Here is a 20,655-nt window from a genome sequence, read left to right on the forward strand (position 1 = left end):
TTAAATATATGTTATGTCTAGATATATATAGTAAAATATATGTTTTGTCTATATATATATAGTAAAAGTTATGTACGTAAAATCCTTTTGTCATTTAACAAATCTTTTAACGACAGTAGATTATCCAGAAAAAAATTCACCTCAGACCATGCCGACTGAATGACGTTCTCGGATAGACAAGCAAAATTCTCAGTTGCCTTTGAGTGGCTATCTGATCATTCTAGTGCCAATTTGTCAATCGCACTCCCTTCATTTCACGGAAAATTCAACGCCAACCAATTGGTCACTCCCTAACCCAGTGTTTCGGGGAGGGAACGTGTCTCTGAATTCTCCTGCGCATCATTCAATTAAGAGGAAGTTAATACAAAGTTTGTACAACGCGGGCCGTTAATCGGGCACTCGCACACGGTATTGGAAATAGACAGGGTCCGTTAACCGGATACTCGCACACGGTATTGGAAATAGACAGGGATTACATATGCTAGGGGGGCGTCTAGGGGCCGAATTTGTTAATACAAAGTTTGTACAACGCGGGCAGTTAATCGGGCACTCGCACACGGTATTGGGGGGCGTCTAGGGACCGAATTTGTTAATACAAAGTTTGTACAACGCGGGCAGTTAATCGGGCGCGGGCAGTTAATCGGGCACTCGCACACGGTATTGGAAATAGACACGGTATTGAAAATAGACAGGATCCGTTAACCGGGCACTCGCACACGGTATTGGAAATAGACAGGATTCGTTAACCGGGTACTCGCACACGGTATTGGAAATAGACAGGGATTACATATGCTAGGGGGGCGTCGCGGGCAGTTAACCGGGCACTCGCACACGGTATGAGTACCCGGTATTGGAAATAGACAGGGATTACATATGCTAGGGGGGCGTCGCGGGCAGTTAACCGGACACTCGCACACGGTATTGGAAATAGACAGGGTCCGTTAACCGGGCACTCGCACACGGTATTGGAAATAGACAGGGATTACATATGCTAGGGGGAGCTTCTAGGGGCCGAATTTAAGACATAAGAGTCGTAACGCTAACTAGAAAGGTAATGCTAGACACGGTATAGGGCTGAATTTGAATCTTGGGTTTGGTTGCTTGTCAGTTGACCTTTCTGAGCTACTCAAAAGATAACATAACTTTTGGGCCGGGCGCAGCGCGAAAAGAAAACATGGCCTGGGCCGTCTACGAGTCGGGCGGGGCACAATCGAGTGGCAGATTCAAATTCGGTATTATTTCCAACATCCCTGGCTGGGATGGGACTTACCACGCTCCTGTTGCACTCTCTCGCACCGAACTAGAGGTAGTACCACACCGTACAGCGCCGCTGCAAACGGCATCAACTTCACAATAGCAATAGAATACAACCAACGTACATGGCACAAAGGTTATATAGCAACATGCCACACGCAGCATTTGTTTATTCTCTTCAGGTGTAGCGGCCACCGGCCGTGCCGCTCGCCGGCGGGACGCCGTCGGTCCCGGCGAACCCACCAGCAGCGTCATGTGGTGCGGCGCCTGCAGGCTGCCTCGCCGCCGCGTCGGTCTCCGTGCCAACCGGCGGCACGCCAGCAGTACGGCCGTCCGTCGCCGCGGGACGGTCCAGGACATGGACGCCGGGACCCGCGGGCACCGGCGGCGCGGCGGCACCCCCAACGCCGAGCGGCGTCGGGTGGTGCTCGGCCGCGGAGGCGCGCTCCTTGGCGGCGGCGTTGCGGCGCATGGCGCCCTGCTTCACGGCCTCCACCTCCCGGACGCGCTCCTCCATCCGGGCGTCCGCCGCGGCCTTCTCCGCCGGGTCGCGCGCCCGCGCCTTGGCCGCCTTCTCCTGCACCACGGCCTTGGTCTTCTCCTTGCCCGCCCACGCCGACGCGCCCACGTTCGCCGCCGCCTCCTTGGCGGACTCCACCGCGCTCGCGCTCCGCCCGCCCTGCATCTCTCTCCGTCGACTGATTGGCGGATCTGTCACCGGCGTTGTGTCGTGGTACCTGCCTGCTGGCCGGGGGATTTATGCGCGTCGTTTTGTGCATGTAACCGTGCCCGGGTGATGAGAGACTGTCGTAGGTGTACGTGCACGTGTCCCCGGTCGGCTCGAGCCGCGGTGTACGTGTACTGGTGTCGAGAAAGCGCTGTCGGTGCAGTGGCACACGCGCGTGGCACTGAGGATATCGGCCACGAATGCAAGAATAAAATGACTCTACTACCTGTTATTCTCCTTTCTTCTGAAAGCTAAAACTACTCTTCATCAAGTCTATTAAAATATTCAAATCATGGTTAAAAAGAATATACCCTCCGTTCCAAATTATAGATTGTTTTGGTATTTTTGATTTATAAACTTTATTATACGATATAATCCATATCTAGATAATCCATATCTAGATGTATAATAATATCTATACGTATGATTTCTGTGGTAAGGAACTTAATTTCATCCGATAATTGAGCCAAAGCTCAGGATATTTTCCCTATTTCCGAGTGTTACCATGCACCACATTTTTTTTTCAATTAGAGCTCAATTCGTTTCCTGCATCCACCGTCTTGCTGGACATCACTCTCCTGCATCCACCGGGAAAACCTACGTCGTATTCTGAAGTGGCTAAAATTGTACTGAGAAACGAAAAACAAACATCATAATTGGGCCTTTTTGCAAACTTAAGGCCTGCAGGAGAGTATAAAACGTTCTCATCAGTAGCGGCGGGAAATATGGATAGATATTGAATAAAAGCAACAACATACCGATTCCTCAATTAACGGCGCGCCATAGTCAGCATGCTGGATTGGGTTGTGCACATCCGTAGACGCCATGCCCGCAACTAACGCAACCGCACATGACAGCAAGCCGCAGGCGACTGTACCGCTGCGAAGGTCCTTCACCATGCCAAGTCGTCACCATCAGCCACCGCTGTTCTGAACGCATCGCTGGTGGAGTTGGATCTGAGCGCAAGGTCAATCACAGCTCTAAGGCACCGCAAGGAAACTTCCGATCTATGGCAAGCCTAAAACTTTTATAAACACGTTTTTTTACGCTCGAGTGATAAAAATTCTCCATCATTAATCGAGCATCATAAACCGCGACAAGTGACGTTCTTTATTTCGGTGTGTTATTGTATCTATGACGCCTACGAAACATCAACAGAAATATCATAAACTAGCTCCTACTGTTTTGCCATGACGGAGAGAATCTGATGTGGCATAACAACTGTGACAAATTGTTTCGTCATAAAATGAATTTGACCCATTTGTTGTTGGGTCGACCCCAAATTTGTTCCCTCGGGCCAATGTTGTTTCGATATCCCAAAATTGATTCCGGTAGACCCATTTGTTGTTGGGTTGAGCTCAAAAGTTGTACATATTATTTGCGGCCCTTTCAGTCCCTTTGTTGTTCTTCTTAATCTTTGCTTGTTGAGTTTTTAGTTGCATCAACGTGTAGAACTAGTGGTCTTAGTATCTGATCCTTTAGAGTTCTGAGTTCTATCACGTTTTGGTCACCACGAGATCCACCACCACCATATACATCTCTGCTGCATTTTTGCCACCACGGATCCAACTGATGTCCGATTAGGGAATTTAAATACAATCTGAAAAGCTTATCTTGTGTTCTTTCTAACGGATCTATTCGTACCCCAAAATTCCTTTTGAGCGTTTCACAACTGCATTGGAGATTTGCGATCTGCTATCTGAAACTAGAGTTGTTAAATTGAATTCAAAGGGGCTACATGCAGTAAGCCTTTTGTTTTGATTTGTCTAGATACTAAGCAAAAGAGTTTAGTTATATAAAAAAAGAGGGGAGGAAAGAAGGAAAGACAAAAAAAAGAAGAAAGAAAAGAAAGAAAAACAAGACAAGAGAAAGAGAAGAAAGAAGGGGTTGAATCTGTTGTTTTCTTAGTGTCGTACTAGCTGTTCTTTTTCAGTGACTACCTTTGTGCGTAGGCTCATGTCTCTAGCATGGTTTAGCATAGGACCAGCATAGTACCGTTGTTGAACGATTATTCAGTTTGCTTTGATTAGTGTGGTCTAGCTATTCCTTGATTTTACTTGCAGCCACCTATAGTTCCACAGATTATCTACTACTGTCGTTGTCAAGATCAGCGGATCAAGACTTAGACTAGTAAATTTCTTTTATGCGCGTGAGCCTCAGATGGTGGCGTGGGGGACACAGATTTAGACTGGTTCGGGCGAAGGAAGCCCTACGTCCAGTATTGAGGATGCTCGTGTTGCCCACGCGGGGGTTCTGTAGTAGGGGGTTACAGATTGGCGAGAGAGGGACTGGACCCAAGTCTCTTCGGTTTTCGTGCTCTTAGGAAGAGTGGAAGTGTCCTCCGGTGTACGGGAGAAGAAGCTGATTTCTCTGATCCCCCCTCTCCGGCTCCAGGTTCCTCCTTTTATATCGCAAGGGGACGGCCGGAGTTACAATCGGGATCGGGTAAAAAAGGTCCGTAAAGAGTAAAGAGTAAGATGGTAAAAAGTACGGCGGGAAGGAGGGGAGAGATCCTAGGCGCCCGATGTCCTGCCGACCCCTAACGCGTGCCGTCGTGCATGCCGGAGGGGGAGGTCGCCGGACGCCAAGTGTTGCTGCTCCCCGTAGGTAGCTACTTCGATGTTCATAGGTACCAGGTCAGATCATGATGAGGTGGTTTCGTCGTTACCCCAGCGTCCGTTAGGGAGGGCGGTGGATACTGCTGCTCCGGCGACGGCTGTTGAGAGGGGGAGCTTCACATCTGTACTGCTATTTGTGCGGGACCCGAGGGCATGCGGGACCCGAGGACGGGCCGCTCCCTCCTTTGCTCCGGTCGCCGCAGGTCATGAGTGCTTCCCGGCGAATGGGGGCCAGCCGCCGGCACTGTAGCCTGCACAGGACGGTCGTGCACGGGTACTCGTGCCTGGTTGCGTGAGGGGCGCGGTCGCCCTGCCCTCTGTCAATTCTGCGGTGCATTTATGGTGAGGCCGATGGAGGGACCCACAGGATTTGTCTTGTCTATGCGGACCGTATCCGAGGGGGTTCCCGGATTTGCGGGCCCCAGTGTGCCCGACCCCTCCACTTAGGGTCGGGCGAGGCGGATAACTCCGTGGCGAGGGGTCGGGCGCTCCCGACCCTGGGATCGCAGTCGGGCGAGGCGGAAACCTCGCGGAGGGGGGTCGGGCGCTCCCGATCCTGGCGCCTGGATCGGGCGAGGCGGTGATTTGATCACGCTTTGGTGGGCCTGGGCCTTTATGCATGCTTCTTCAAGCAGTGTGTTAGGGAGTCGTTAATATTTCCCCCCAACAGTAGCCCCCGAGCCTATGGTGGAGCAGGAGTGCTCCTCCGGAGGCTCCTTTCGTTGTTTGCCGCCGGTTCTGTGTGTATGGCGCGCTTGTTTTATCTTCGCCATGCTTGAGAGAACCTGCAAGTTTGTGACCACACGCGTGGTAGTTGTTTTGCGAGGCTAGCCCCCGAGCTCCTGCTCGTTGCAGGAAACCGTTCGGGAGGCCAGGTCGACTTTTTGATCGTTGCCCCTCAAGCGTCCGTTCGCTAGGACGGAGGGGTTGAGCCGGGCCACGTTATCCGCGTTGGACGAACCGTGGTGCTCGTTTGAGCTGCAAACGGGTAAGTTCGAGTGGAGTCCCGGTCCCCGTTCGGGGGGGTCCGGCTCGGGCCAAGCTGGTGGCGTACTCCAATTTCCTGCCGGTCAGTTCATATAGTTCCCGGACCCGTTCGACCGGATCTGAGGGCTCGTTGCCTTTCCCCGTGGAAAAACCATGAACTTTGTACCGAGCGAGGCTCGAACGTGAGGTTGGGGCGCCCTTGGCGTTCGTTCGCCCGGGTGTTGGCCGCTAGCGGGCCCGCCCCTTCTCACCCCTTGCTCGGGGATGTCCTGAGGCAGCTGTCGAACCCGTATTGGGCCAGCTTTCGAACCCCTGGATAGTATTGGGCTGTAGGAGCGTTTTCAGCTCCGTATCCCTTTCTTACCTCCCTGTGGGCCTTGGACCGGAGCGGAGCGGTTGGTGTGCCTGGGCCGATCGTGGGGAGCGTCGTGGGCGCAGTACCCGGGAAGTGGAGTTATGGAAGCGTCGTCCCACGAATCGAGGAAGATAGGATGTTTTTCGCGGCCGATCGTGCGCGCGGTTTTCAAAAAGGAAACGGGCGCGGCAGGGGCGTACCTGGCGCCGCATTTATGGTGGCCGGGGCGTCGATTTGGCTTCCCCAGTACTTTTCCTATAAAAGCAGGAGTACGCCGCGCCGGTTCCTCTCCTTTCGCACTCGAGCCTCCTTGCCTTCCTCCTAGCTCACTTGCGCTTGCCTCGCTCGCCTTGTTCCCGCCGCTTCGCGCCGCGTGCTTTCGTCTTCGCCTCTGTCGGTCCCCTTCCTTCCTTGGCGATGGCCTCCTAGGTAGTTTCCCACTTCACCGCCAACCGCGCCGAGGGCCTGGTGCGAAAGGGGCTCCTCTGCGAGAAGACGGCGGCGGACGAGTGGATGCTGCCGGGGCCGGAACAGGTTCCGTCGCCGCCCGCCGGCTACGTCGTCTCCTTCGCCCACTTCCACGAGCGGGGATTCGCCTCCCCTCCAAGCCGCTTCTTCCGCGGGCTCCTCTACTACTACGGGCTCGAGCTACAGCACCTCAACCCCAATGGGATCCAGCACATCGTGGCATTCGTCGCGCTGTGCGAGGGATTCCTGGGGATTGAGCCCCACTTTGAGCTGTGGAAGTATTTCTTCACAGTGAGCCTGTATCAGAAGGCGGGGAAGGCTGGGGGCCAGCAGCGGTCGCCTCCGGTGCCGATTGGGTGCGCCGGGATCCATCTCCGTCATACTCGCTCCAAGGAGTACATGACGGTGAAGACCTCGGTGTCCCACAAGGGGTGGCACAATCAGTCGTTCTACGTGAAGAACTACCCGAACTCCCCCCTGCCGGCGTTCACCGGCTGCACCATCGACGCGGCGCCCGACGTGTGGGCGTACGGGCCGGTGGAGAAGGAGAAGAGGAAGATCTCCGACCTGCTGCAGGCCATAGGGCAGCTGAAGCGGGAGGGGCTCACCGGCGCTGGGGTCATCGGCGCGTACCACGCCTGGCGGGTGGCGCCGCTGATGCTCCGGGCCCGACCGCTTGGTGTCATGTCCCCCGACATGCCGCCCGAGGGCACCGTCCTGGCGACAGGCGCGCTTGCTGCCTCCGAGATTTGGCAACGGCTCCGGGAGGCGCTGGAGGACAAAGACGTTGACTACCCGATCCCCGGGCATCCGCCGATGCGCCCGGAGCCGGGCTTCGTAGACCTGGTAAGGTTTTAGGGTCGCCGCTTCTCCCTCCTGATGTCCCGTTGTTTTGTTTTTCTGATGCGGATCCTCCTTTGCATTTTGCAGGGCATGCTGACCCGGGTTGCGGACTCCCTCCCGCCAGTGCCTGAGGATGCCGAGCGGAGGGCTCGCAATCGTCTCCTGGCCGAGGAGCAGAAGCGCCGGAAGGACAAGGAGACGGAGAAGCGGCGGAAGAAGGCCGCCAAGGAGTTCCAACAGCGGCGGAGAGGGGCGGTCGTGTCTAACGATGACGATGACGAGGAAGAAGAAGAAGAAGAAGAGGAGGAGGAGGAAGAGGAGGAGGAGGAAGAGCTGTTTGCCCCCCGTTCGGGGGCTTTGGTGATTCGTGACGCACCCCCGCAGACGGCTGCAGGGGGTGCAGCGGCGGGAGCGTCCGCCCGGGATCCGGCTCCCCCGGGTCCTGGGGTCGTGCCCCAGGGGCCAGGGCAGCGCGTGCTCCAGGAGCCGGCGCGGACCGCTCCTCAGGGGTCGGCGCAGCGCGCGCCTCAGGAGCCGGTGCGGATTGCTCCCCAGGGGGCGGCGCAGGACGTTCCCCGGGGGTCGGCGCAGGGCCTCCCCCAGGGAGGGGCGCGGGATGCTCCCTCGGGGCCGGCTAGGGATGCCGCCCCGGTGTCGACACGGAGCGCCCCTCAGGGGCCTTCAGAGTCCGCCCCTGCCGCCGCCTTGGGTCCGGCGCGGGGCGCTCCCCAGGAGTCCGCTCGGGGGGCTCCTCGGGGATCCGTGGGGGCTGCCTCTGCCGCCGTGCCTGTTGGCGGGGGGCAACGGGGTGGCGACAAGCGGCCACTGCCAGATGCCCCGAGGTCGGCGTCCGGCTTTGAGTCGAAGCGCGCGCGCCACCCCTGCGCTTCGAGGGAGTAAGTTGACTCTTCCTACATGTCATCCTTCCTTTCCTTTTCCGTTTGTTTCTGCTGACGCCTGATCGTCGACGTGCAGTACTTCTCCCCGCGGCGTCACCCTGCGGCTGGCGCCCAAGAAGGCGCTGCTGACGTCGTCCTCCTCCGGGGGGCGGGCCGCGGCCCCGCCGGCGGCGATTGGTGGGGTTCCTGGTGTGGCCACAGGTCCCCCTGCGGAGGTGGCCGCTGCGGAGCCGGTTGGCAGAACGGCGGCGGAGTCAGCCGCAGGCGGGGGAGCGGACTCCACTCCGCCTGTGGCCCCACCGATCGCCCCTCCGGCTCGGGTCGTGATCCCCCCGGATCCTCAAGCCGGGGAGGTGATCGACCTTGACGCCGACGAGGCGGAGGAGGCGGAGACGACGGAGGGCAGGGCGGATGCCCCCGCTGCCATGGCGGGGTCGGAGGCAGAGGGGGCGCTTGCTCTCAAGGACGCGGCGGCGGCGAAGGCAGCAGTGCCGGAGACCGGGGTCTCCGCCCCAGTCGCTCCCGCGGGAGTGACCCTGGCGGCTGAGACGGAGGTGCCCACAGGGGTGCCGCTGGCGGGCTCGGCGGCGACGATCGTGCAGTCGCCGGGGCCGTCAGCGGATCCGGCGGTTTCTGGCGTCGTGATGTCGTCCTCGACAGCGACGTCAGAGTTGGCCCTTGTTCCGCCCTCGGCTTCCTCCGTCCCGGGGGCGTGGAGAGGGCCTGTCCTCCGCTGGACATCCCGCGACGACCCGCCGAGGCGCCTCTACGCGCTGGATGATGCCGCCGAGTGGCATAGGTGGCAGGCGATGCACGGCGGCGTCGCCCAAGTTCAGGCGGCTCTGACCTCGGCGTTGGGGATTTTGGCCGACACCGTGGTCCCTGGCAGCCAGGTATGTTGTTCCTGTCGCTCGGCGATGGGTTCCTTCTCTTTACTTTTTTTTTTGCTTTGATGGCACGCTGCTTTGCAGGCTCTCCAAGAGGGGAGCCGGGAGAAATCTGACTTCCTCCAGCGGCAGCGGAACCTCTGGGAGCACTACAACACCGAGAGGGAGCGCACCAGGGATCTGACCCTGCAGCTCGGCGCCGCCCAGGGGGCCGTCCGTGACCTGGAGGGGCGCGAGCAGGCGGCGTTAGAGGGGGCGCGGTGTGCCGAGGCCAGGCTCCAGGCCGTCGCGGGGAAGGCCAGCCTCGACCTCGAGGAGTTCCAGGCCGCCATGGACAGGGCCCGCCGCGATGCCGAGGGGCTAAAAGCCGCTGCTGCTGAGCGGGCCCGTCGCGACGCCGAGGAGCTGGCGCGGCTGAGGGGGGAGAGTGGATCCCTCCGCGCGGAGCACGAGCAACTTCGTTTGCAGGTGCAGGGGCTCCAGTCCGCCTTGTCCCGCAGCGTCGACCGGGAGCGCGAGCTGAAGGCCGAGGCCGACGGTGAGGCTCTTTCTGCTCCTGCGTTTTTTTATGTCGTTGGTGTTTTGCTTCTTCTGACTTGGTGGGATTTTTCGAGTGGCTCCTGCAGGTGACATCGCCAGGTTGCGGGCTCTGCTCGACGAGGAGCGCGGCGAGCATAGCACCCTGCGGGATGCGGTCCGCGTCATCTGCGAGGACTTCGGCGTTGCTCCGGAGGAGGGGTCGAGCTCGCTGCCGGCTCGTGTCCTCGAAGTGCGCCGTCGCCGTCGTGAGATTGCCGCGGACGCGCTTCGCCTTGGTGTGCGGCGCGCCTTCGGGGTCTTCGGCTCTCACTATGCCGACATTAATTTTGTCGGGATGAGTGAGGGGTACTGCGCCGGCTACACCGAGGCCGAACTGGACGAGATCGACGCCGTGGTGACCGCACCGGCGGAGGCCCTCGCGAAGCTCCTGGAGGATGAAGCCATCCCTTCTGCCGACCCTAAGGCCGCCGCCGCTGCCGACCCTGAAGCCACCGCTCCTGCCGGTCCTGAGGCCGCTGCTTCGGCCGACCCCGGAACCACTGCTCCAGGCGACCCTCCTGTCAATTAGCTGTACCGGGCTTGCGCCCGAAAAAGTTTGTACTTAAGTCAGTCGTTTTGAACTCGTTTGTGTCGGCCATACGGGCCTGTTCTTATAACTTTTTATCTGCGCTAAGGAAACCGTTTCCCTTTGTTATACCTTTGGTCTCGAAAGCTTTAGGATGCGTTGCCGGGTGCGTCAGTAAGTTTTTGATGAGCGAAGGTACCGTAGCCGCTGGGGCGTAGGCTTTTTCGCAATCCGATCGCAACTTGGCTGAGTACCGTTCACGTATCCTTATCTTTTTGCGTCCAAAGGTTTTCGAAAGGGAGTGTTCGGTTTTGAAAAAAGAAAAAACGTTTTCTTTTTAGGCGGTGCCCAGCGGCTAGGGTCGGGACCCCTGATAGCCCCCGAGGGGTGTGCGATCCTGGGGGCAGGCCAGGGTCGGATACCCCTGAGTTTGAAAGAAAAGGCCTTCTTTTTTCGTAGAAGAACAAAACTGGTAGCCCCCGAGGGGTATGCGATCCTGGAACGTGGCCAGGGTCGGATACCCCTGAGCTTAAACGAAAAGACCTGAGCCAAGGTGGCTTAGGGTTTCTTTTTACGCAGAAGAACAAAACTGGTAGCCCCCGAGGGGTATGCGATCCTGGAACGTGGCCAGGGTCGGATACCCCTGAGCTTAAACGAAAAGACCTGAGCCAAGGTGGCTTAGGGTTTCTTTTTACGCAGAAGAACAAAACTGGTAGCCCCCGAGGGGTATGCGATCCTGGAACGAGGCCAGGGTCGGATACCCCTGAGCTTAAACGAAAGAACGGAAAAGACGGCAAGACTATGCATAACTTGGAAATGAGAGTTATGGGTAGAAGCGCCTTAGCTGTTCTATGTTCCAGGCGTTGCTGAAGATTTGGCTGTCGGGAGTTGCCAGCTTGTAGGTGCCTGGCCGTAGCACTTGCACGACGATGAACGGGCCTTCCCATGGGGGAGTCAACTTGTGCCGACCCCTGTTATCTTGGACGAGGCGGAGCACTAGATCTCCGACATTGAAGGCGCGGCCTTGTATCCTGCGGCTTTGGTAACGCCGTAGGGCCTGCTGGTACTTAGCTGAGTGTAGCAGGGCTACATCTCGCGCCTCGTCGAGTTGGTCTTGTGCGTCCTCGAGTGACGCCTGGTTTCCCTGTTTGTCGTATGCCTTGACCCTCGGCGACCCATGCTCCAAGTCGGTGGGCAAGATGGCTTCGGACCCGTAAACCATGAAGAACGGGGTGAACCCTGTCGCCCGGCTGGGGGTCGTCCTCAGGCTCCAGAGGACTGCTGGGAGCTCCGCAACCCATCGTCCGCCGAACTTTTTAAGGCGGTCGAAGATCCGTGGCTTGAGACCCTGAAGTATCATGCCATTGGCTCGCTCGACTTGCCCGTTCGTGCAGGGGTGCGCAACTGCCGCCCAATCCACTCGAATGTGGTGGTCGTCGCAGAACTGGAGGAATCTCTTTCCTGTGAACTGCATGCCGTTGTCGGTGATGATGGAGTTTGGGATCCCAAAGCGGTGAATGATGTCGGTGAAGAATTGTACCGCCTGCTTGGACCTGATTTGCGCCACAGGCCTTGCTTCGATCCATTTGGAAAACTTGTCGACAGCGACGAGTAAATGGGTGAAGCCCCCGGGCGCCCTTTTGAAGGGTCCGACGAGATCCAGCCCCAAGACCGCGAACGGCCATGTGATGGGGATGGTTTGTAAAGCCTGCGCGGGCAGGTGGGTTTGGCGGGCAAAGAACTGGCATCCCTCGCAGGTGCGGACTACCTGGGTAGCATCCGCGACCGCGGTTGGCCAGTAAAAACCTTGTCGGAAGGCGTTGCCCACAAGCGTCCTTGGCGCAGCGTGGTGACCACAAGCTCCGGCATGGATATCCTGGATCAGCACCTTTCCCTGCTCGATCGGGATGCAGCGCTGTAGGATCCCCGTGTGACTTCGCTTGTAGAGCTCCCGGTCGATGATGGAGAAGGATTTCGCACGGCGCGCGATCCTGCGGGCTTTGGTTTTGTCTGCCGGGAGCGCGTCGTGGACAAGGTAGTCGAGGTACGGGGTTCTCCAGTCGGGCGTGGGGTCGGCCCCCGCCGCGGGGCCCGCCGCGATTTCCATAACCACAGGGTCGGATGTTTTGGCTTCCAGGGCCGGGTCGGGTGGGGCAGCGTTGATTCCCCTGGGGTCGGTGCTCGGGTCCAGGGCAGGTGGCACGCTGCCGACCCCCCCCCGGCTCGGGTCCCGACCCTAGAGCTGGGCATGCCTCGCCGACCCCTGTAGGCTCGGGATAACGGATCGAAGGCTTCAGCTGGTCGCTGACGAAAACGCCGTCGGGGACGGGCATCCGGTCGGACGCCGCCTTCGCTAGCTCGTCAGCTGCTTCGTTGAAGCGCCTTGCGACGTGGTTGAGCTCCAACCCGTCGAACTTGTCCTCGAGCTTACAGACCTCGTTGCAGTAGGTGGCCATTTTAGAGTCATGGCAGCTCCATTCTTTCATGACTTGTTCGACGACCAACTGGGAATCGCCTCGGACGTCCAGTCGACGAATGCCAAGCTCGATGGCGATGCGAAGCCCGTTGAGCAGGGCTTCATACTCAGCGACATTATTGGATGCAGGAAAATGGAGGCGAATCATGTACCTGATCCGCACGCCCAACGGAGAGACGAAGACGAGGCCTGCTCCGGCGCGGGCCCTCATTAGTGATCCGTCGAAGTACATCGTCCAGTACTCCTGTTCCTCTGTTACCGACGGTGCTTGCACCTCTGTCCACTCGGCCACGAAGTCGGCGAGTACCTAGGACTTGATGGCGGTGCGGGGGACGTAGGTGATACCCTGATCCATGAGCTCAAGCGCCCACTTCGCAATCCTTCCTGCTGCATTTGGGTTTCGGATTACTTCACCAAGCGGGAATGAAGAGACGACCGTTACCGGATGGGAGGTGAAGTAGTGACGCAGCTTCCTCTTCGTGATGAGGACAGCGTAAACGATCTTCTGGATCTGCGGGTATCGTGACTTGGACTCGGACAATACTTCGCTGATGAAGTACACCGGGCGTTGCACCTTAAGAGCGTGCCCCTCTTCCTCCCGCTCCACTACTAGGGCCACGCTGACCACCTGGGTGGTCGCCGCGACATAGAGTAGAAGGGTCTCGCCGTCGGCCGGCGGAACTAGAATTGGGGCTTTCGTCAGGAGATCCTTGAGCATGTCAAGTGCCTCCTGCGCCTCGCTGGTCCACTCAAAGCGGTCGGATTTTTTCAGGAGCCGATAGAGGGGGAAGTCCTCGCTCGCCGAGGCGCGAGATGAAGCGCCTTAGGGATGCTAAGCATCCCATGATGCGCTGTACTCCCTTTATGTTCCGGATCGGCCCTATGTCGTTGATGGCCGCTATCTTCTCCGGGTTCGCCTCGATGCCGCGCACGGAGACGATGAAGCCTAGCAGCATGCCCCTTGGGACACCGAACACGCATTTCTCGAGGTTAAGCTTGATACGCTTATCCCTTAACCTTTCGAAGGCTAGCTCCAGGTTGGGAACGAGTTGATCGCCCTTCCTGGATTTGACCACGATGTCGTCGATGTAGGCCTCAACGGTCCGCCCGATGAGATCTCCGAAGCACTTAAGCATACATCGCTGGAAGGTAGCCCCCGCGTTTTTGAGGCCGAACGGCATCTTAACATAGCAGTAGGGGCCAAAGGGGGTGATGAAGGAGGTGGCGAGCTGGTCTGTCTCTTTCATCGCGATCTGGTGATAGCCGGAGTACGCATCGAGGAAGCTGAGTGTTTCGCACCCGGCGATTGAGTCAACTATTTGATCTATGCGTGGCAAAGGGAACGGATCCTTTGGACACGCTTTGTTGAGATCAGTATAATCAACACACATCCTCCATTTCCCGTTCTTTTTCGGTACAAGAACAGGATTGGCCAACCACTCGGGGTGGTGTACTTCCTTGATGAACCCGGCCGCCAGGAGCTTCTGGAGCTCTTCACCAATGGCCCTGCGCCTTTCTTCGTCGAAACGGCGCAAGCCTTGCTTCACCGGCTTAGAGCCGGTCCTGATGTTCAAGGAATGCTCGGCGACTTCCCTTGGGATGCCTGGCATATCCGAGGGCTTCCACGCGAAGACGTCGCTGTTCGCGCGGAGGAAGTCGACGAGCGCGTTTTCCTATTTGGGGGATAGGGCCGCGCTGATGCGCACGACCCCTCCGCTGGAACAACCGGGGTCGAGAGGGACTTCTTTGATACCTTCGGTGGGCTCAAAGGAGGTACCTGACTGCTTGGCGTCGGGCCGATCCTCAATCGTCTCCTCAAGCTGGGCCGCAACGTCGCCCGAGACGGTGATGGCCGCGGCGTACTCGCAGCACTCGACGTCGCACTCGTATGCCTTCTGGAAGGTTGTGCCGACGGTGATGACCCCATTAGGCCCTGGCAGCTTGAGCTTGAGGTAGGTGTAGTTGGGGATTGCCATGAACTTCGCGTAGCATGGCCGTCCCAAGATGGCGTGGTAGGTTCCGCGAAACCCTACCACCTCGAAGGTGAGAACCTCCTTCCTATAGTTGGAAGGGGTCCCGAACGTGACGGGCAGGTCGATTTGCCCGAGAGGCATCGCCTGCTTCCCTGGCACGACGCCATGGAAGGGTGCCTTGCTAGGACGGAGACGGGAGCGGTCGATCCCCATGGCATCGAGGGTCTCGGCGTAGAGGAGGTTGAGGCCGCTGCCCCCATCCATGAGTACCTTGGTGAGGCGTGTCGTACCCACGATGGGGTCGATGACGAGAGGGTAACGCCCCGGATGCCGGACGCGTCCCCGGTGGTCGGACCTATCAAAGGTGATGGCCGGTCTGGACCAATCGAGGAATGCCGGGGTCGCAGGCTCGGCTGCGTAGACCTCCCGGCGCTCTAGCTTTTGCTGGCGCCTGGTGTCGTACGCTGCAGAGCCCCCGAAGATCATGAAACAGCCGTCAACTTTAGGAAAGCCGTCCTCCTTCTCCTCGTCACCTTTCTTCTCCTCGTCGGGTTTCCGCTTCCGGTCACCTTTCACCGGATTGCCCACAAAGAACCTCTTCATGAGGTTACAATCTTTGTAGGCGTGCTTGACGGGGAACTTGTGGTTCGGGCACGGCCCCTCGAGCAGCTTGTCGAAGAAGCCAGGGGCGCCGTCGGGGGGCGGTTGCCCCCGCTTGCGCTCGACTGCGGCTACGAGTGGGGCCTCGCGTCGCTGCTTGCCCTTCTTCTTTTGCTGCTGGCGGTTGGAGGTGCCTTCGTCGGCGTCCTCCTCCCGCTTCGCCTTGCCTTTGGAACGATCGAAGATCGCTCCGACAGCCTCTTCACCAGAAGCGTAGCTAGTGGCGATGTTGAGGAGCTCTTCCGTGGTTCGCGGGCCTCGGCGCCCTAGCTCGTGGACGAGGGGCCGGCAAGAGGTCCCTGCTAGGAAGGCTCCTATGACGTCGGCGTCGGCGACGTTGGAGAGCTCGGTGCGCTTTCTGGAGAAGCGCCGGATGTAATCCCGGAGGGACTCGTCCGCCCCCTGGCGGCAGCTCCGGAGATCCCAGGAGTTGCCAGGGCGTGTGTACGTCCCTTGGAAGTTTCCTACGAAAACCTCCTTCAGGTCGTTCCAGTTGTGAATGCGTCTTGAAGGGATATGTTCTAGCCAGGCTCTCGTGGAGTCTGCCAGAAACAGGGGTAAGTTGCGGATGATGAACAGGTCATTGTCCGCCCCGCCGGCTTGACATGCAAGCCGGTAATGCTGAGCCATACTCCAGGGTTGGTCTCCCCCGAGTATTTGGCCACGCTTGTGGGTTGCCTGAAGCATGGCGGAAAGGGTGCATTTAGGATGCACGTGGAGAAGGCCCAAGGTCCGGCCGCTCCGGGGCTCGGACTGCGGTCTTCCCCGCTGTCGTAGCGCCCGCCACGGTGGACGTGGTAGCCTCGATCTGCCCCATCCCCCCTGTCTGCGCGGGAGTGTCTCCGGGCGTTCAGCGTGTCGCGGGCGTCGCGGACGAGACCGACGCGCTGGTGAACGGATCGGGCCTCGCCTACCGCGGGTGGCGGTGTTCGTTGGGCGGTTGCAGCCGGATTCGCCCCCGGAGGGGGTTGATGGACAGATTCCCCCCCCCCGTTCCGGGGGCGCGCCCTGCGTCGCCCGACTGGCGTTCTGGCCGCGTCGTCGAGACGCTGAACTTTCCGCCTGCTGGACGGCGGCGCACTCGAGCAGGTTGCGCATCTCTTGGCGTGCCCGTCGCTCTTCGGGCGTTGCTGGCTCGGGGAGCTGTCGGAGTAACACCACCGCGGCGGCGACGTTCTGACTAGCGCGGGCAAAGAGCGGCGGACGTTCTCCATCCGCACAGATGCGTTCCTGGACGTCGCGCGCCCGTTGTCGCGCTCCCCCCTCGTGGTGGGGGTGCTCTACTTCCTGGCGAGCGCCCACGTGCGCTTCCAGTTGCTGAGAGCCCTCTGGGGCCCTGGGTAAGGCCCCAGTTGTAGCTGCGGCGCGCGAGGGGGGGGCCCGTTGCCTCCCCTCGGCACCATCGCCGTTGGACCCCTCGGAGTGCACGTCAACCATAAGGCACTCGCACGAGGGGCGGGGGCTCTCGTTACTGGAGCCAGTGTCGGAGATCGTCCTTGCCACGCCCACGAGCTCGTTGCTCGCGGGCGACGTGGTCAAGGTCCGCGCTAGGAGGCGACCGTGAGCCCCCGTGGCGTTGCGTAGCCTGAAGAGCCATCCTTCCAGTGAGGTCCTTCTGGTAGGCGTCTGGCCGCTCGCCGCCGTCCTGGCGGTGAGGCCGAGGGTAGCGGGACGAGCGGGCAGGACGTGGACAGGGATCAGCTCAATCCCTTTCCCGGTGGCCAGGAAGTCCAGGCTCCCGAAACGGATCAGGGAGCCCGGAGCGAAACTGCTATCGCGATTGGCCATCTGAGGCTGGAGATGCACGCGCAAAGGTCCCCTACCTGGCGCGCCAACTGTCGTTGTCAAGATTAGCGGATCAAGACTTAGACTAGTAAATTTCTTTTATGCGCGTGAGCCTCAGATGGTGGCGTGGGGGACACAGATTTAGACTGGTTCGGGCGAAGGAAGCCCTACGTCCAGTATCGAGGATGCTTGTGTTGCCCACGCGGGGGTTCTGTAGTAGGGGGTTACAGATTGGCGAGAGAGGGACTGGACCCAAGTCTCTTCAGTTTTCGTGCTCTTAGGAAGAGTGGAAGTGTCCTCCGGTGTACGGGAGAAGAAGTTGATTTCTCCGATCCCCCCTCTCCGGCTCCAGGTTCCTCCTTTTATATCGCAAGGGGACGGCCGGAGTTACAATCGGGATCGGGTAAAAAAGGTCCGTAAAGAGTAAAGAGTAAGATGGTAAAAAGTACGGCGGGAAGGAGGGGAGAGATCCTAGGCGCCCGATGTCCTGCCGACCCCTAACGCGTGCCGTCGTGCATGCCGGAGGGGGAGGTCGCCGGACGCCAAGTGTTGCTGCTCCCCGTAGGTAGCTACTTCGATGTTCGTAGGTACCAGGTCAGATCATGATGAGGTGGTTTTGTCGTTACCCCAGCGTCCGTTAGGGAGGGCGGTGGATACTGCTGCTCCGGCGACGGCTGTTGAGAGGGGGAGCTTCACATCTGTACTGCTATTTGTGCGGGACCCGAGGGCGTGCGGGACCCGAGGACGGGCCGCTCCCTCCTTTGCTCCGGTCGCCGCAGGTCATGAGTGCTTCCCGGCGAATGGGGGCCGGCCGCCGGCACTGTAGCCTGCACAGGACGGTCGTGCACGGGTACTCGTGCCTGGTTGCGCGAGGGGCGCGGTCGCCCTACCCTCTGTCAATTCTGCGGTGCATTTATGGTGAGGCCGACGGAGGGACCCACAGGATTTGTCTTGTCTATGCGGACCGTATCCGAGGGGGTTCCCGGATTTGCGGGCCCCAGTTTGCCCGACCCCTCCACTTAGGGTCGGGCGAGGCGGATAACTCCGTGGCGAGGGGTCGGGCGCTCCCGACCCTGGGATCGCAGTCGGGCGAGGCGGAAACCTCGCGGAGGGGGGTCGGGCGCTCCCGATCCTGGCGCCTGGATCGGGCGAGGCGGTGATTTGATCACGCTTTGGTGGGCCTGGGCCTTTATGCCTGCTTCTTGAAGCAGTGTGTTAGGTAGTCGTTAATATTTCCCCCCAACAACTACATCACAGGGTTGCGCTTGTGTCACCATTTATGCTGTTCTTTCCAGTGGCCAACACCTTCTGCAAGTGTGGTAAGAACATGTAAGAACTTGAATGGACATATTTGAGTGAAAATGCAATCTGCCACCACCTATTTTCTTTAGTTGGTAGGCATACTTTTGTGAATTTTTCTATTGTCCGCTAACAATGGCAGGCCCAACGAGACATGTTAAAGCTGGAAGCCTGCATCATGGGTGTTCATGACCTTAACAATATATTGGAGCACACCCACTGGAGGAACATGACGATGTTCTAACTGAGGTCAGTAATACTCTACCTTTTTTTGAGGGAAAATTTAACCCTCATGCATACATTGATTGGGAGCTTAAGGTAGATGTTGAATTTGACAAGTATTACTTGTCTGAACATTAAATGATTTTAGCTGCTGCTAGTGCTTTAAATAAATATGCTTTGACTAAATGGAAACATCTTTGTAGGCACAATAAAGTTCCACCTACTTGGAAAGATTTTAAAGTGCTTTTTCGAGATGAATATATTCCTGCATATTATGTTGATCATTTTCTTAACGAACTGGAGAAACTAAAACAGGGCAGTAGGACTGTGAAATAATACTACCATGATTTTAAAATTTGTATCATGTTTGGTGGCTTGGATGAATGCATGGAATATATTATGAGTAGGTTCATGAGAGGGCTCAATTTTGAAATTCAAATCTTGTTAATTAGCAAATCATATCGCTATACTGGTCAATTGTTTTGTCTTTCTCTCAATGCTAAAAAGAAGATTCTATTATCTATGAATACTTGCAAGAATGATGTGACCCATAATGTCCAAATTTGTCCACTCTGCATGCTAATGAGGAGCAACAAATAATGGAACACACTGCTTATTTTCCTTTATCACAAAATAATTTACTTGCTATTCCTTGTGATAAAGAAGACTTGTGTGCTGATGATTCTTTTACTCCTATACCACAAGTAGTGAATAAGTGTGATACTTTTGGTTTGGAACCATACAAATATGCTGAAGAAAAGCTTTTTCATCTATTACTTATGCACAAGATGAACTAAAATTGTTATCCTCTTTAAATACTTCGTGTTATATTGAATTTGATATTCTGCGTAATCTAAATTGTCTAAAAGAGAAACTTACATTTTATTCTGGTTTGCCAAGTTTTAATCATTGTTCGCTTCATGCAATTGGCAAATATGACAGCAAAGGAGAATATTTGGTGCATAAAGTTTATATTTGCTCTAATATGAAATATCCTTTTGGGCTACAATACCATGATCAAATAGGGGGCTGCACGAACACTAATAATATCATGCAAAGTTTTCCTAGTTTTTCCCTTATGCAATAGGGTAAGCCCGAAGTAGGGGAGCATTGTTGGTTGTGGACATGTAGCATATCCGTCGCTCCATGTTCCAACATCAAACCAAGCACCTTTGAATGTCATTGGAGCAAGTCGAGGACGACTTGCAGCCAAGAAGGGGAGATTGATGAGGACATCACCTGCTCAGAAATAACCACATTGGCAACTTTTGATTCAAAGTTAAAATAATTCTTTATCATGATTGTATTTGATACATTTGATGAATTTGTGATGCACCATGATGTGTGTTCATTGACATTTTTAGAAATACATACGTGGACAAAAGGAGTGTTAAACACACATGGAAAGCATGAAGGACTAAAGAAGTTGATTGGGGACCAGTCCAAGTATTCCCAACGTCTTCCACCCACCACGTCACTTTTGGCCCAAGGAAACAAAGAGATCAAATCCAACACGTTTCGGGGCTGGATTCGGACTGCAAAACAGCACCAACTTATGACAGTCACCACGGTCGCATATGGACTTGGATTAGGGCGTTCAAGTACTTCATGGAATTCTTATCAAGTCTATTTTCATATGGATTTAGACTCATTGCCATATATTTTTGAGGCAGCCACAATCATCAATCTGTTCCAGAGACGTTTTCTACCTACGGTGTTGCGTCATCCTATTTTGACCCGATAGGCCTTGTACCAAGTTGGGTCTAATAAGGACGCATCTTAGGGTTGGAGCACAACACCTGGACCCCCCTGGCTGTCCTTCTAGGTATTAATAAGGATTAGAGCTGCCACAAACAGATTGGGTTTTTGTTTAGATGAAAGTTTAGTTTTTACTACTTCCTTGTAAACGGGTGTGTCGATTAGACCACCCGATTTGCTTGATTCAGAACCCCAAATTTAAGTATATCAGATTCATCTTTTGGGCAAGGTCTATGCACTGTTTGCTTGTCCACTTGTTCTTGCTTGTTCTTTGATTTGCTTGCAGGTTCAAGGTTGTTCTTGGCACGGCAAGAACAACAACAAATTGGAGCGAGTGTA

At 56.8% G+C, this 20,655-nt stretch overlaps 2 protein-coding genes across 2 annotated transcripts; both read right to left on the bottom strand.

Annotated features, from left to right (window-relative positions):
- Positions 1-1,215: 1,215 nt before the first annotated feature.
- Positions 1,216-2,245, bottom strand: LOC117846321 (18 kDa seed maturation protein). Its single transcript, XM_034727467.2, has one exon. The coding sequence runs from the start codon at positions 1,937-1,939 to the stop codon at positions 1,433-1,435; it is 507 nt and encodes a 168-aa protein (XP_034583358.1). The 5' UTR covers positions 1,940-2,245; the 3' UTR covers positions 1,216-1,432.
- An 8,721-nt stretch (positions 2,246-10,966) lies between these two features.
- LOC140221862 (uncharacterized) lies at positions 10,967-12,599 on the bottom strand. Its single transcript, XM_072291831.1, has 3 exons — positions 12,415-12,599; positions 11,798-12,365; positions 10,967-11,611 (listed from the first exon to the last, which is right to left on the bottom strand). Exons 1-3 carry the CDS (start codon positions 12,597-12,599, stop codon positions 10,967-10,969), a joined length of 1,398 nt encoding a protein of 465 aa, XP_072147932.1.
- Positions 12,600-20,655: the final 8,056 nt, after the last annotated feature.

Source organism: Setaria viridis, chromosome 2, assembly GCF_005286985.2.
Source record: "Setaria viridis chromosome 2, Setaria_viridis_v4.0, whole genome shotgun sequence".
NCBI classification, from domain to species: domain Eukaryota; kingdom Viridiplantae; phylum Streptophyta; class Magnoliopsida; order Poales; family Poaceae; genus Setaria; species Setaria viridis.

Bases quoted from the DNA above. Each gene is read 5' to 3' on its own strand.
- LOC117846321 (XM_034727467.2), bottom strand. From the start codon at position 1,939: ATGCAGGGCGGGCGGAGCGCGAGCGCGGTGGAGTCCGCCAAGGAGGCG.
- LOC140221862 (XM_072291831.1), bottom strand. From the start codon at position 12,599: ATGGCCACCTACTGCAACGAGGTCTGTAAGCTCGAGGACAAGTTCGAC. The intron at 12,366-12,414 runs GCCTACAGGGGT...TCGGGACCCGAG, and splicing joins CCTTCGATCCGTTATCCCGA to CCGGGGGGGGGTCGGCAGCG. The intron at 11,612-11,797 runs GTCGGACCCTTC...AACGGCATGCAG, and splicing joins CGGTCTTGGGGCTGGATCTC to TTCACAGGAAAGAGATTCCT.